Source organism: Aptenodytes forsteri, unplaced genomic scaffold, assembly GCF_000699145.1.
Source record: "Aptenodytes forsteri isolate BGI_AS27 unplaced genomic scaffold, ASM69914v1 Scaffold185, whole genome shotgun sequence".
Lineage (NCBI taxonomy): Eukaryota > Metazoa > Chordata > Aves > Sphenisciformes > Spheniscidae > Aptenodytes > Aptenodytes forsteri.
The window spans coordinates 1,576,098-1,586,729 of record NW_008796214.1 but is presented as its reverse complement, the minus strand read 5'-3'; the positions used below and the strand labels follow the sequence as shown (position 1 = coordinate 1,586,729).

The 10,632-nt window shown below is 50.7% G+C and overlaps 1 protein-coding gene across 1 annotated transcript in view; it reads left to right on the top strand.

Moving 5' to 3' along the window:
• Window positions 1–325: 325 nt before the first annotated feature.
• Window positions 326–10,632, top strand: part of LOC103906518 (two pore calcium channel protein 1) — an 18,117-nt gene continuing 7,810 nt past the window's right edge. The window contains exons 1-10 of the mRNA XM_019474438.1: window positions 326–927; window positions 1,590–1,672; window positions 3,663–3,777; window positions 4,439–4,567; window positions 4,826–4,942; window positions 6,072–6,190; window positions 6,371–6,472; window positions 7,450–7,576; window positions 8,617–8,818; window positions 9,502–9,646. Of these exons, the coding sequence (XP_019329983.1) occupies window positions 3,691–3,777; window positions 4,439–4,567; window positions 4,826–4,942; window positions 6,072–6,190; window positions 6,371–6,472; window positions 7,450–7,576; window positions 8,617–8,818; window positions 9,502–9,646 (1,028 nt within the window). The 5' untranslated portion in view covers window positions 326–927; window positions 1,590–1,672; window positions 3,663–3,690. The remainder of the gene's footprint in view (window positions 928–1,589; window positions 1,673–3,662; window positions 3,778–4,438; window positions 4,568–4,825; window positions 4,943–6,071; window positions 6,191–6,370; window positions 6,473–7,449; window positions 7,577–8,616; window positions 8,819–9,501; window positions 9,647–10,632) is intronic.

Below are 10,632 nucleotides of genomic sequence, written 5' to 3'. Positions count from 1 at the left end.
CCCACCCAGGCCGGGCCCGGGGACCGACAGCCAGCCAGCCGGCCTGCAAGCCGCCCCGCAGGTGAATCCGGTCCTCTGCCCTCCCCAGGGCAGCCCGTGAGGCTGCGGTACGTCTAGCTCGCGCTGAAAAACGTGCAGGAGTGCGCGCTTCGCGCTTGCCGGTAATCGCCCCCCTCGCCCCGACAAAACGGCACCCGCACCCAGACGAGGCCCCGACCCGGCAGCCTAACGGAAAGCCCCGTTTCTGACGGCCCGCCAAGTCTCGAGGTTAGCACCAGCGACAGGCGCGCGCCGTGGGAAGGCACAACGCTTCGCTGGGAAGGCAGGCGCAACTCGGACCTGCCCAACACACACACCCCCCCACACCCCAAGATGGGGTTTGGCCCACGCGCTCCCCGTGAACGGCAGCGCTGCTGAACGCGGGCGCGGGCTCCCGGGCGGTGCCGCGCATCCCGGCCTTGGCGTTGAAGGAACCGCCAAAGCTCCGAAACCTTGTTTCTACCAAAAAGCCCCAGGACTACTTACCCGGCATCTCGTGATCGTAAGGGGCGCTGGGCAGCATTTGTTTGTTTTCCCCCCAGACTTCTAAAACTTTCACGGTTCAGTAATACGGTTGAAAACCAGCAGCCTGCACCGCGTGCAGTAAATCAGGAGCACCCCCTTCTCTCAGGTTTGAGGAAATACTCTTCTGGAATCTGCTAGCGATGGGAGGGGAAGGAGGCACCCCCTACAGCTACCTCCACAATTCCTCCTCCAAAGCGCAAGAAGAAATGCGGAGTCCGAAGCACAAACATCCTTCATTTAATTTGCTCGTTCATCCGACCAACGCATGCAGCTGGTTCGCCACTTAATTGTCCCCACGGGTTTTTTTTTTTCACATGCGTACGTTCACGATGAGATTTGTCGCTCGTTACAGGCGCCCGTAAGGTATGTTTTCACTTACCAGAGAAATAAACACGTCTAGGGACATCGTGTCACAATTTTCGCTAGTTTAATGTGTCGGCAGCGCTCCTCGGCGAGGGCAGAGCAGCCAGCATCAGTGGCAGACTTAAAGCAAGACAAATACAGACAACCCTTTTGAAATACGGAAACGCGTCCGCCGGCGGCGGCGGCGTTCCTGTACCCTCAGTATTTTGTCAGGTCAGTCAGGCGCAGTTCGGGATCTCGTTTTCTGAAGGGACAGAAGACAGGCCCCGGTATTCCACAGACGCTCTCCCAGGCGGCGGGCACGGGGAGGTGCAGTGTCTGCCAGCGCCATGGCGGAGGCGGCCTCGCAGGTAGCCGAGCGGTCCGGTCCGGTCCGGTCCGGTCCCGTCCCCCCGGGGAGGATGGATGGATGGATGGATGAGGGTCCCGCCGGGGAGGATGGACGGGGTGCTCCCGGCCCGACCCGGGGGTGGGACGGTGGTGGGTCCTCGCTAGCAGGAGAGGGACGTGGGCATGCGAAGCTGTGGCATCCCTTGTACCGCTTCTCGCCTCTCTAGAATGCCCAGGGGTGAAAGGGACCTCCTTTTGAGTATTTGCCTTAAATTTTATTTCAAGCTCCAACATCTACCGACCAGCTGTCTGTGTTTTCCCCCTTTCTACAGGATCTCCTGCTGGCAGCAGCGTTTGTCTCCGATGCGCAGTACAACAGAAATACTCCCTTTAAGACCTCCCCGGAGGCAGTCAGGTAAGGAGGTCCGCGTCCCCACGAATGCCTGCGCCATTGCACTGGAGCAGGGCTCTGTGCTGGTCTCGCAGGCAGCGTGCGGTGCTGGGGGGCACTCAAGCTAGGGTGGGGAGAACCAACCGCAACTGTGTCCAAAGAACAACAGCCAGCAGAGGCAGGGGACTTCAGGTTCACCAGCTGGGCGCTGAGAAGGCTGGGTGGGTGGGATGCAAAGAACTGGATTTACACTGAAATGCGTATGTTGAATGGGGCTTGGTGCGTCTGTATGTTGAGGACGGGAAAGGAAATTAAAACTTGGGTTTTGCTGGAGAAAAAAAAATTTAAAATCTTTCAAGATGGAAGTTGTAGCATACTGTGGGGATGAAGAGCATGGGAAGCTTGGTCGTCCCTCGCCTGCGCGGAAGGGGGTGCTGGAGCGTGGCCGTGCTGGGTGTAAGCGGCAGGGTTTTGGTAGCAGGGGGCTGCACGGTTGGCCTGTGTGGGAGAACAGCCCTGTGCCAGGTGGTCACGGCCATCACTAGCTGGCGTGGCAGCCGGTGACACCAGCCTGCTGCGCACCAAAGCTTCAGCTTTGTGTAGGAGTGTATGGCACCTCTGCTCAGGTGTACTTCAGAAAGGGCGGTAGCTGCTAGGGGCGGGAGTAATTAAAAGCTTATGTTAATTGGCGATAAGTTAAGTGCAATTCCCCAAGTCAAGAATGTTTTGCCTGCAGCTGTGACTCTCTTCCCTTTTAGCTGCTGGTAAGAAGTTAAGCAGCTTCAGTCAGAGAGGTAACTTTTCCCTCAGGCTCAGACTGCTTTAGGCTGACTGTTTCTGTGTGTAAAACTTAAGAGAATCTGGCTAGTGTAGAAGGGAAAGGCGATACAACAGACTGCCAGCAAAGCAGCGTGTGAGCACTAATGACTCCTGTAGCCCTCCCCACAAAACCCTTCCCTTCTACTTAGTTCTCATGTCTTAGCGAAGGAAGTTTCTTGGGCATCTGGGAGAAACAAGTATGGTTAAGTATGTTTGTTACAAAGGCTTTGAGCAGGTGTATGCTGTTGTGTAGCTGTAATGTCTGTCTGCTTTGGAGAAACAGCCTGTGTGCGTATAGTTTTGTCCTGCCCAAGCGTGCTCAGTGTAACTAGCAGAAATGAGCAGGTTTTATGTGGCTGTGTCTTGATGGTGTTACTAAGGGTATAATATCACGTCATCTGTATAATCACCTGCCCTGTAGCCTTTATGCAGGTGGTTATTAGGCAGATGAGATGACTGTTTGGCAATGTTGGCAGCTTTTTTTTTATTGGCAGAGAAACTATACACTCTGCATATCTGCTCCGCGTCTCCTCAAAGGAGCCACTGTTGCATGCCATCGTGTGAAACCTCCTGTGGCAGGCTTAGAGCTGGGTGTGTTCACGGTTATTGCTAGCATTCACCAGAGGTTTTGCTGCCGTAGGTGATGGGATACTGCTTAAGTGCCGTATAAAAAACAAACAAACAAAAAAACCACAAAAAAACCCACAAAAAACAAAAAAACCACCAGTTTACTGTGCAACTCCATACTTTTCTCTGGTAGCTTCTTTGCTTTTTAACCTGCAAAGAAAAGGTGTTGGATAACTAATCAGGCTTAGTTCGTGTGTCGTGGATACCTGAGCTTAGCAGAAGTTTGCATTCAAATTAAGGAACGAAGTAATTACAAAAAGGAAGCAGCTTTACCAAATCTATATGTTGCAGTCTTAAACTCAACTGAAGAACTCCTGTGTTCCACCTTCCCGGGTTTCTTGCTCCCTGAAAGGGAGTATAAGGTCCCTCAGCTATGAGACTGTAAGGAAGGGCCAGGAAACAAATTGCCAAGTCCCTGACTGGCAAAAACTGTGCTACTTCTGTGCTGCCCTTCTTCCTCCTTGACCGTTTGGGACAGCAGGTGCTGTTCTTTCGAGATGTATTTGGTGAGCCCATGGGTATGTGCACTGAAGCCTTCACTTATGGTGCCACTGCCTTCTTTCTACAGGCTTTATTATCTCTATAACCACTGGATTATGCGAACAGCCACCTACTTCTTCATCTTTCTCAACCTGTCCCTTGCGGTGTTTGAAGAACCTGCTGTGTACCCGCTCCCCTTCCTGGTAAGGTTTCAGTGTAGAAGCAGCAATGCAACTAGTATTGCGTTGCTTGGTAGAGCAAGCAAGGGTTTCTTGCTTGAAACTAGTTGTCAAAGGTGTCAAGAGATAATTGACGCAATATTTCTGTTGATATCTTTGATCTACTGAAATGGGGACAAAAAAGGGGCGTAGGAGCTAGACAGGGACTATGGGAGCCATCGTGGCTGTCAGCAATGGCTGATGTGACTGCGGACAAAGTCATGTTGCTTTTCTGCATCTTGGAGAACAATTCCAGCCTTCTACGTGACCCAAGTCCAGTCCTCATGTCTGAAAGCAGAAGTGGAGCATTGCCCTTAGGACTGACTTTTCTGTAGCCCTTATTTGTTCTGCACTGGTGTGTTTGTGAGAGATGTGCTCCTTGAATCCTAAGCAAATACAAATTTACTGGCTTTAACCTGCCTGTGGCAGGGAATTTCACAAAAGGAAGCCTGAAACTATTGCTCAGTGCCAGATATGCGAGCCTGTAAAACAGCTGACAGCAAAACCCGCTGGAAAAACTTTTCTGCTGGCTCTGCCTGGTTTTGCTTTGCCTGTACCCCAGCCTGAACATCCTCACCTGTGTGAAGAGGGCTAGCGCTGCTCTTGGTTGTCCTGACTTGGGCCCCTTCTCTCTCTCTCTCTGCAGGTCACTTCTCTGGTCGAGGTGTTGTGCCTTCTGGTGTTCTTTGGCCGACTGACACATTTTGCAAAAGTCACCCTTCGCAACGTATTTTGGAAGGATACCAAGAACATCTGCATCATGGTTGCAATCCTGGTGAGTTAGGCCTAGGGGAGCCTCCAAGGTTGAAGCGGCCAATGTGGAGGTGGCTTTTTCCTCCTGTTGCTTTCCTGGTAACGCGGGCCTGATTCACAAGGGCTCTGCAAGAGCCATGGCCGAATCAACCGACAGCTCGGCCTGTTCTCACAAACCTGTCGTGTCTGCATCTGTCTTGTATCAGCTAAACCTGTCGTCTTCACCATCTAGACACATTTCCAACACTGCTTCTGGGAATTTTCCTTCTTTCTTCTGCAGTTATCACTAACAGACTTGGCCATATATGGGGTCCTCAGGATATACAACGTGAGGAGTGTTCGATGGTCAAGAATTGTGAGGCCCATCTTCCTGATAAACTTTGCAGAGAGTCGCCAGGTAAGGAAGAGGTCTGCTGGGATGTACCCCTGGCGCAGGGTCCTATTTTTGGGCAGCCTGCTGCTTTCTGAGATCCAGGGGATTTAGTAGAAAGGTTTGTGGGCAGAAACGGCAGAATTTAGGTTCCTGTGAGCGAAGGTTTCTCTCAGAGGTGGCCTGAAGCAAGAACTTGAGACGGAGAAAAGGGTGTGTTCGCACTGGTGCTGCTTGGCCTCTGCGTAAAGTACCAAAAGGCTTCTCCCTGTGCCTATGGGCTGGGTTACTGGTGCCCGGAGCCCTGAGTGCGCTTGAGGCTGGAACTAGAGCTTCTCACCAAACATGGTGCTGTGATGATTTAGGGAAGGTCATGCTTAACAAAGTGTAAGACTGCATGGAGAAGGAAGAATGATTCTTGTAAGGTCAGCCCATGGGCTGTGCTTAGTCCAGCCTGTGTGGAGGAGCAGCCTCTGTTTGCAAGCAGAGTTAGATGCGGTCCTCGGGAGGTGTGAACACGAGGAGCGCCGCAGATGAGAGAACTGTTTCTCCCTGGGTCAGGGGCCAGGTTACTTATTTCTGGAAGTCTCCTAGGCAAACAAGCACAAGTGTCACACTGTTCTCGGAAACTTACCTTGTAGTCCAGATGGGTGATTTGGACTCTGATTCCTCTTGTCACGGGGAGATCTTTGCCCTGCTGCCAAAGACCATTCTGGTCCTGACTTACAAATAAACAAACTACTGTGGTGTGGAGGCCTGGGGGAGGGAGCAGTTAAACTTTCAGGCTCAGAGCTTGTGTTTTGTAGCCTGGAGCGACAGGCTTCTGTCCCTGACCAGTCCCCTGCAGCAAGAGCATCTCAGCAGTGCCGCAGGGCCCTCTGTCCCTTGGCTAGCTGAGTTCATGATGGTATGTAGATAAGGTCTCTCCTTCTAGCATCTCCTCTGAGGAATGAGGAGGAAAGGCCTGGTACTCTTGCACAGGTTTTAGCAGAACAGAACTGGCACATCTGGGTCAGAATCTCTCCTGCCAGGTGACAGAAGAGTACCTGTGTCCCTCTTTGCTTGCCTGTCCCTGTGTAGGTGTTTGATCCGGATGGGATGGTGAGGGGAAAATGGGTACCACCTTGCCTCTAAACGCTTCCCTCCTCCCTGGCAGATTCGGAGGGCCTTCCGCAGTATCCGCAATACGCTGCCAGAGATCACCTACGTCTTCTTGCTCTTCATGTTTAGCCTTCTCATGTTTTCCCTCATGGCCTTGAAGCTGTTTGGTGAGAGGTGCGAATACTTCTTTTGCTTGGAGCTGGGTGGAAAGAATGGGTGTGATACTTCCGGGCAGGAGGGAATCTGGCGACTCCAGACGATCACTAGTGAATACAAGCACTGCGGATATGTGCAGTTCCTGTGGTGGGACACGTGATCTCTGCGCTTAACTTCAGATTGTCTCTTTCCTCCTAGGAATCTCCAGACAGCAGAAGGCTTGCCATATTTCAAAAACTACCTAGAAACTGTGTTTGACCTCTATGTGCTGGTGACGACAGCAAACAGCCCGGATGTCATGTATGTATACTGAGCTTGCAGTCTTCCTGTTGTGAATGCTGGTGTCCTGCTCCTAGTGGCAGGATCTCTGGTTAGAACAGTACTGTGTTTTGCACAACAAGGTATTTCAGAGCGGCAACAGGGCTTCTACTTCTCCAGCCTGCAGGGGCTTCATGAATTGTCAGCAGTCTGGTTTTTTTTAACAGCTCTGAACCAGAATCTGAGGTTTGGAAGACTTTTAGAAAAGTTGCATTAAAAATACTGCTTTCCAAATGACCCAGTAGCTGATGAAGGCTTAAACCTGAGGGACAAACACACACACACTCCTTGATTAAAACCCTTTCCTGAAAAGGAGGGGTGTGCTTTAGCAATCGGGTGACTTTTTCTCTCGTAATATTTGCAGGGCTTTCTATGCAGACTTTAACATGCACAACTGTGTTAAACTTATGTGAGGGTTGGGCTTTCCATCCTCGTATGGTCTAACTGCATCCCCATTTTGGTTTGTACTGTGAAGGTGCCATCAAAGAGGGAGGCAGGGAGGAATGGCATGCTCATCTGCGTGCTGGAGATGCACTGAACAGAACTGGGACATTACAGGGACTCTGGGCATTTAGACTGAGAAATGCAGCTAGTCCTCCTAGAGTAAGTGGAAGGGGAGCTCTGAGTGCGCTGAGGGTCTGTGAGGCCAATACCTCACCAGCTTATGACTGAGACCTCGCCTCACGACTCTGCACTTAAACTTAGCCACACTGACAGAAGCTTGATCTCTGCTTTCTCTCCTGCACCCCTTCAATTAGGGGCTGATAAACTAAGATGAAAACCTAGTGGAAGAAAACACTTTTCTCTAACTGAACTAATGCATAGTTTTGGCTTTTTTGCCTAACTTGGGTATTATCTGGCTATCCAAAACAGTACTTTGAAATCTGTCTGGAAGACTCTTTTCTTTTATTTTTCTCTATTTGTCTGCTCAGCAAGTAGCAATCTCTCCCCTTCTCTAGGATGCCGGCATTTGACTTCAGCTCGTGGTATGCCCTGTTCTTCATTGCCTTTGTCATCATCAACACTTACATCTTCATGTCGCTCTTCCTGGCTGTTGTGTACAACAACTACAAAAAACACCTGAAGGTAATGTTTGGAGGGTTGAATTGTGATCAGTGACTGCCTCCTGTTCTATATAACCTTGTAAGGAAATATCTGCCCTTCCCTGGAAAAGCTTCTGCTTCTGGAAAATGTGGAGAAGGGGGCACAGCTTTTGGCCTCTGCTGATGCTCCGCAAGCAACAAGCACAGGCCCACCTTTCATATCATGGGGATTGTTGTGAGTTCTGCTTTTAGCATTTAGCAAAGAAATATTCTATGCTGCTGTGGGCCCAAGAAGTTGCAACAGATAGGAGGCACGTGTCTCTGCATTATCACTGTTAGTCTTAGTCCTAGCTCAAAAACACTGTCTCTATGCAGGAGACTGGTTTTAGTTGGCTATAAATACACAGCACACTTTCGCTGCCGCTGCACGTGCTCTTAAAGCAAAGGAAATGCAAAGGGAGGTCTAAGTAAATTGGAACTCTGGCTTCTTCCACTCAAACTGAGTAGGTGCAGTTCAGTACTTGTGATCAAAGGGTGAGAGCTGGAGATTGCTGGGTGCTCCCATGAGGGGACTGGCTCTCTCTCAGTAAGCAGTCTACTAGGTCTTCCCAGAGGTTGGTCTCCCAAGCGTATAAGGTTCTCTAGCCTGCTTGTAATCATGTGTGGAAAAGGACCTCCACCCCTGATCTCAGCAGCATTCACTTACGGACGGGAAGCATGTGTGGATGTATCCTCTTTGCTCTGTGACCTGTGGGCCTGCAGATCCTGTGATCTTTGAAAGGTAGCCCCCCCATCTCCTTCCTGTTAGACACTATCGTTTGTCTCTTCTGGTTTTTCAGTGCCTCTCCCAGCAGCAAGCAATCTAGTGATCCTTCCAGAGTGCTGTGCGGAGGGCCCACGGTTGGCTGTTAAATAGCATTTCTCATCACCCCATTGAGTGTGCTGTACTTTGTGTCTAATATCACTCCAGATGTGTTCTTCTGAGTCTCTTCTTGCATCTCTGTGCCATGAAAACAAGATTTAAAAAAAACAAAGGAGGGGGAAGGGTAACTGAAGCTGTCTGAATCCTGATACTCTCTCTAGAATGAGATCCGTAAGCTTGCTTACATGAAGCACCGCAAGATGATAGAGGCCTTCAACCTCCTGAAGGAAGAGGAGGGCGCACAGTTTGTGGTTAGAGAAGCCCGGTGGAAGCAGCTTGTCAAGCTGGTGGCTCCTGATATCAGCAACTCCCACCGAGAGCTGCTGCTACGCATCTCGGATGATGAGCAGAAGGGTTTCGTAGGTGAGCAGTGGGGCACTGCTATGCTCAAGGGATTGGGGAGGAGCTCGGGGTCAGGAGCCTGATGCTTCAAGGGTTTTGGCATTGGCACTCGTGGTCTGTAATGGACCCAGAGGGACTCCAGGCCCCTCTTCCCGCTTCCCTCCAGATTGCTTAAGTCCTGAAAGGTTGTTCTTTCTGCCTGTGCTGTAGCCCGTGTCATGTACGCTGTGGGTGGCTCTTCATGGCCATTTGACATCAGGCCAAGCTCTCCATGGACAATGGGACCTCCTGTTCTCAGCACAGGACAAGGAAAGCCTCCCTTGTTATCAGATTCCTCCAAGCAATGTGGCTTCCCACACAGTCCTCTGGAGCCTCTCGCTCTGCTCCTGCTGGAGACAGGATATCGGGAGAGATGGGTCAGTCTCCTCATGCTAGATCGTGCCCATCCTGATCATTAAAGGTTTGTGTTGGTTGTCGGCCTGTGGCTTGAGCCAGTCCCCCAGGAGTCGGGCAGAGGAGCTGCTTGAGTACTGAGTTCAGCCTGTTCTGTGGTACATACCGCTTTGGGCACGTGCGTTGCCTGCTGCTGTGAACAGATACCGAGTCCAGATTGCTGCAACTCGTGTGCATATAGGTTTGCATTTGCCAGACACTGTCTTCTTCAACGGCAGCAGACTGATGTGTAGTGCTTTCCCCTACTGCAGACAAGAAGTCCTTTATACAGCTGGCAGATCTCCTCAACATCCAGGTGATTACCCTGAAAATACGCAGCCATCCACTGGGGCAATGGATGCCTCGTGTATACAAGTCAGCAGTGAGTCGATTCCTGCGCAGCATGGTTAGGCACAGGTAAGCCTCTACTGGTGGAGCGAGCAGCTCTTAACGTTCAAAGGGCTGCAGGGCAGCGGTGTTGTAGGCAAACGCTCATCTGGGTGTCATGCTGGAAAGTGCAAACTGCGTTTAGGCAAACTTTGGGTGTTCTGTCTTTAAGCGTTCTGTGGACCCACTCTGCTCTTAGCCTACCTTCAGTGGTGTGGAGAAGCTAGACTTGGCTATTGGCGAGTCCATACCTCTTCCAGTCCCACTTGTTCAGATCTTCTATAGGTGCTGAGTGTACATAGTTTTTACTGAAAGCAAGAAGTGCTTTATGGCCTGCCTTGAAGGACCAGACTAAATGCTTCACTTAAAGGTGATCTTATGTCAGCAGTCTCTGCTGCAAAGCTGGATTGTGCTGCTTCATCAGCTCTTGCCAAGTTGGTACTATGAGCTGCTAGTGCTCTGTTTCACATCTGAGTCTTCCCAGAGTTGCAAAATAACTGAGGTTGGAAGGAACATCTAGAGATGGCCTAGTGTAACCCCGCTGCTCAAAGCAAGGTCAGCTAGAGTAGGGTACTCGGGGCTATGTCTAGCTGGGTTTTGAGTATCTCCAAGGATGGAGACTCCATAACCTCTCTGCAACCTGTTCCAGTGTTTGACCACCCTCAGTTAAAAAAAAAAAGCTTTTTTTGTTTAAATGGAAAGTCCGGTATTTCAACTTGTGCCCCTTGCCTCTTGTGCTTTCACTGGATACCACTGAGAAGAGTCTGGCTCCACCTTCTCTACACCTTCCCATCAGGTATTTATACATACTGAGATCCCCCCGACCCTTCTCCCCTTCAGGCTGAACAATTCCAGCTCTCTCAACATGTCATGTGTCAGGCTATCCTATCCCTTAACCGTTTTTGTGACCCTTTGCTGCACTCGCCCTAGTATGTTCATCTCTCTCTTGTATTGGGGAGCCCAGTTGTGGGCACAGCACTCAAATGCGGCCTCACCAGTACTGAGTAGATGGCGGG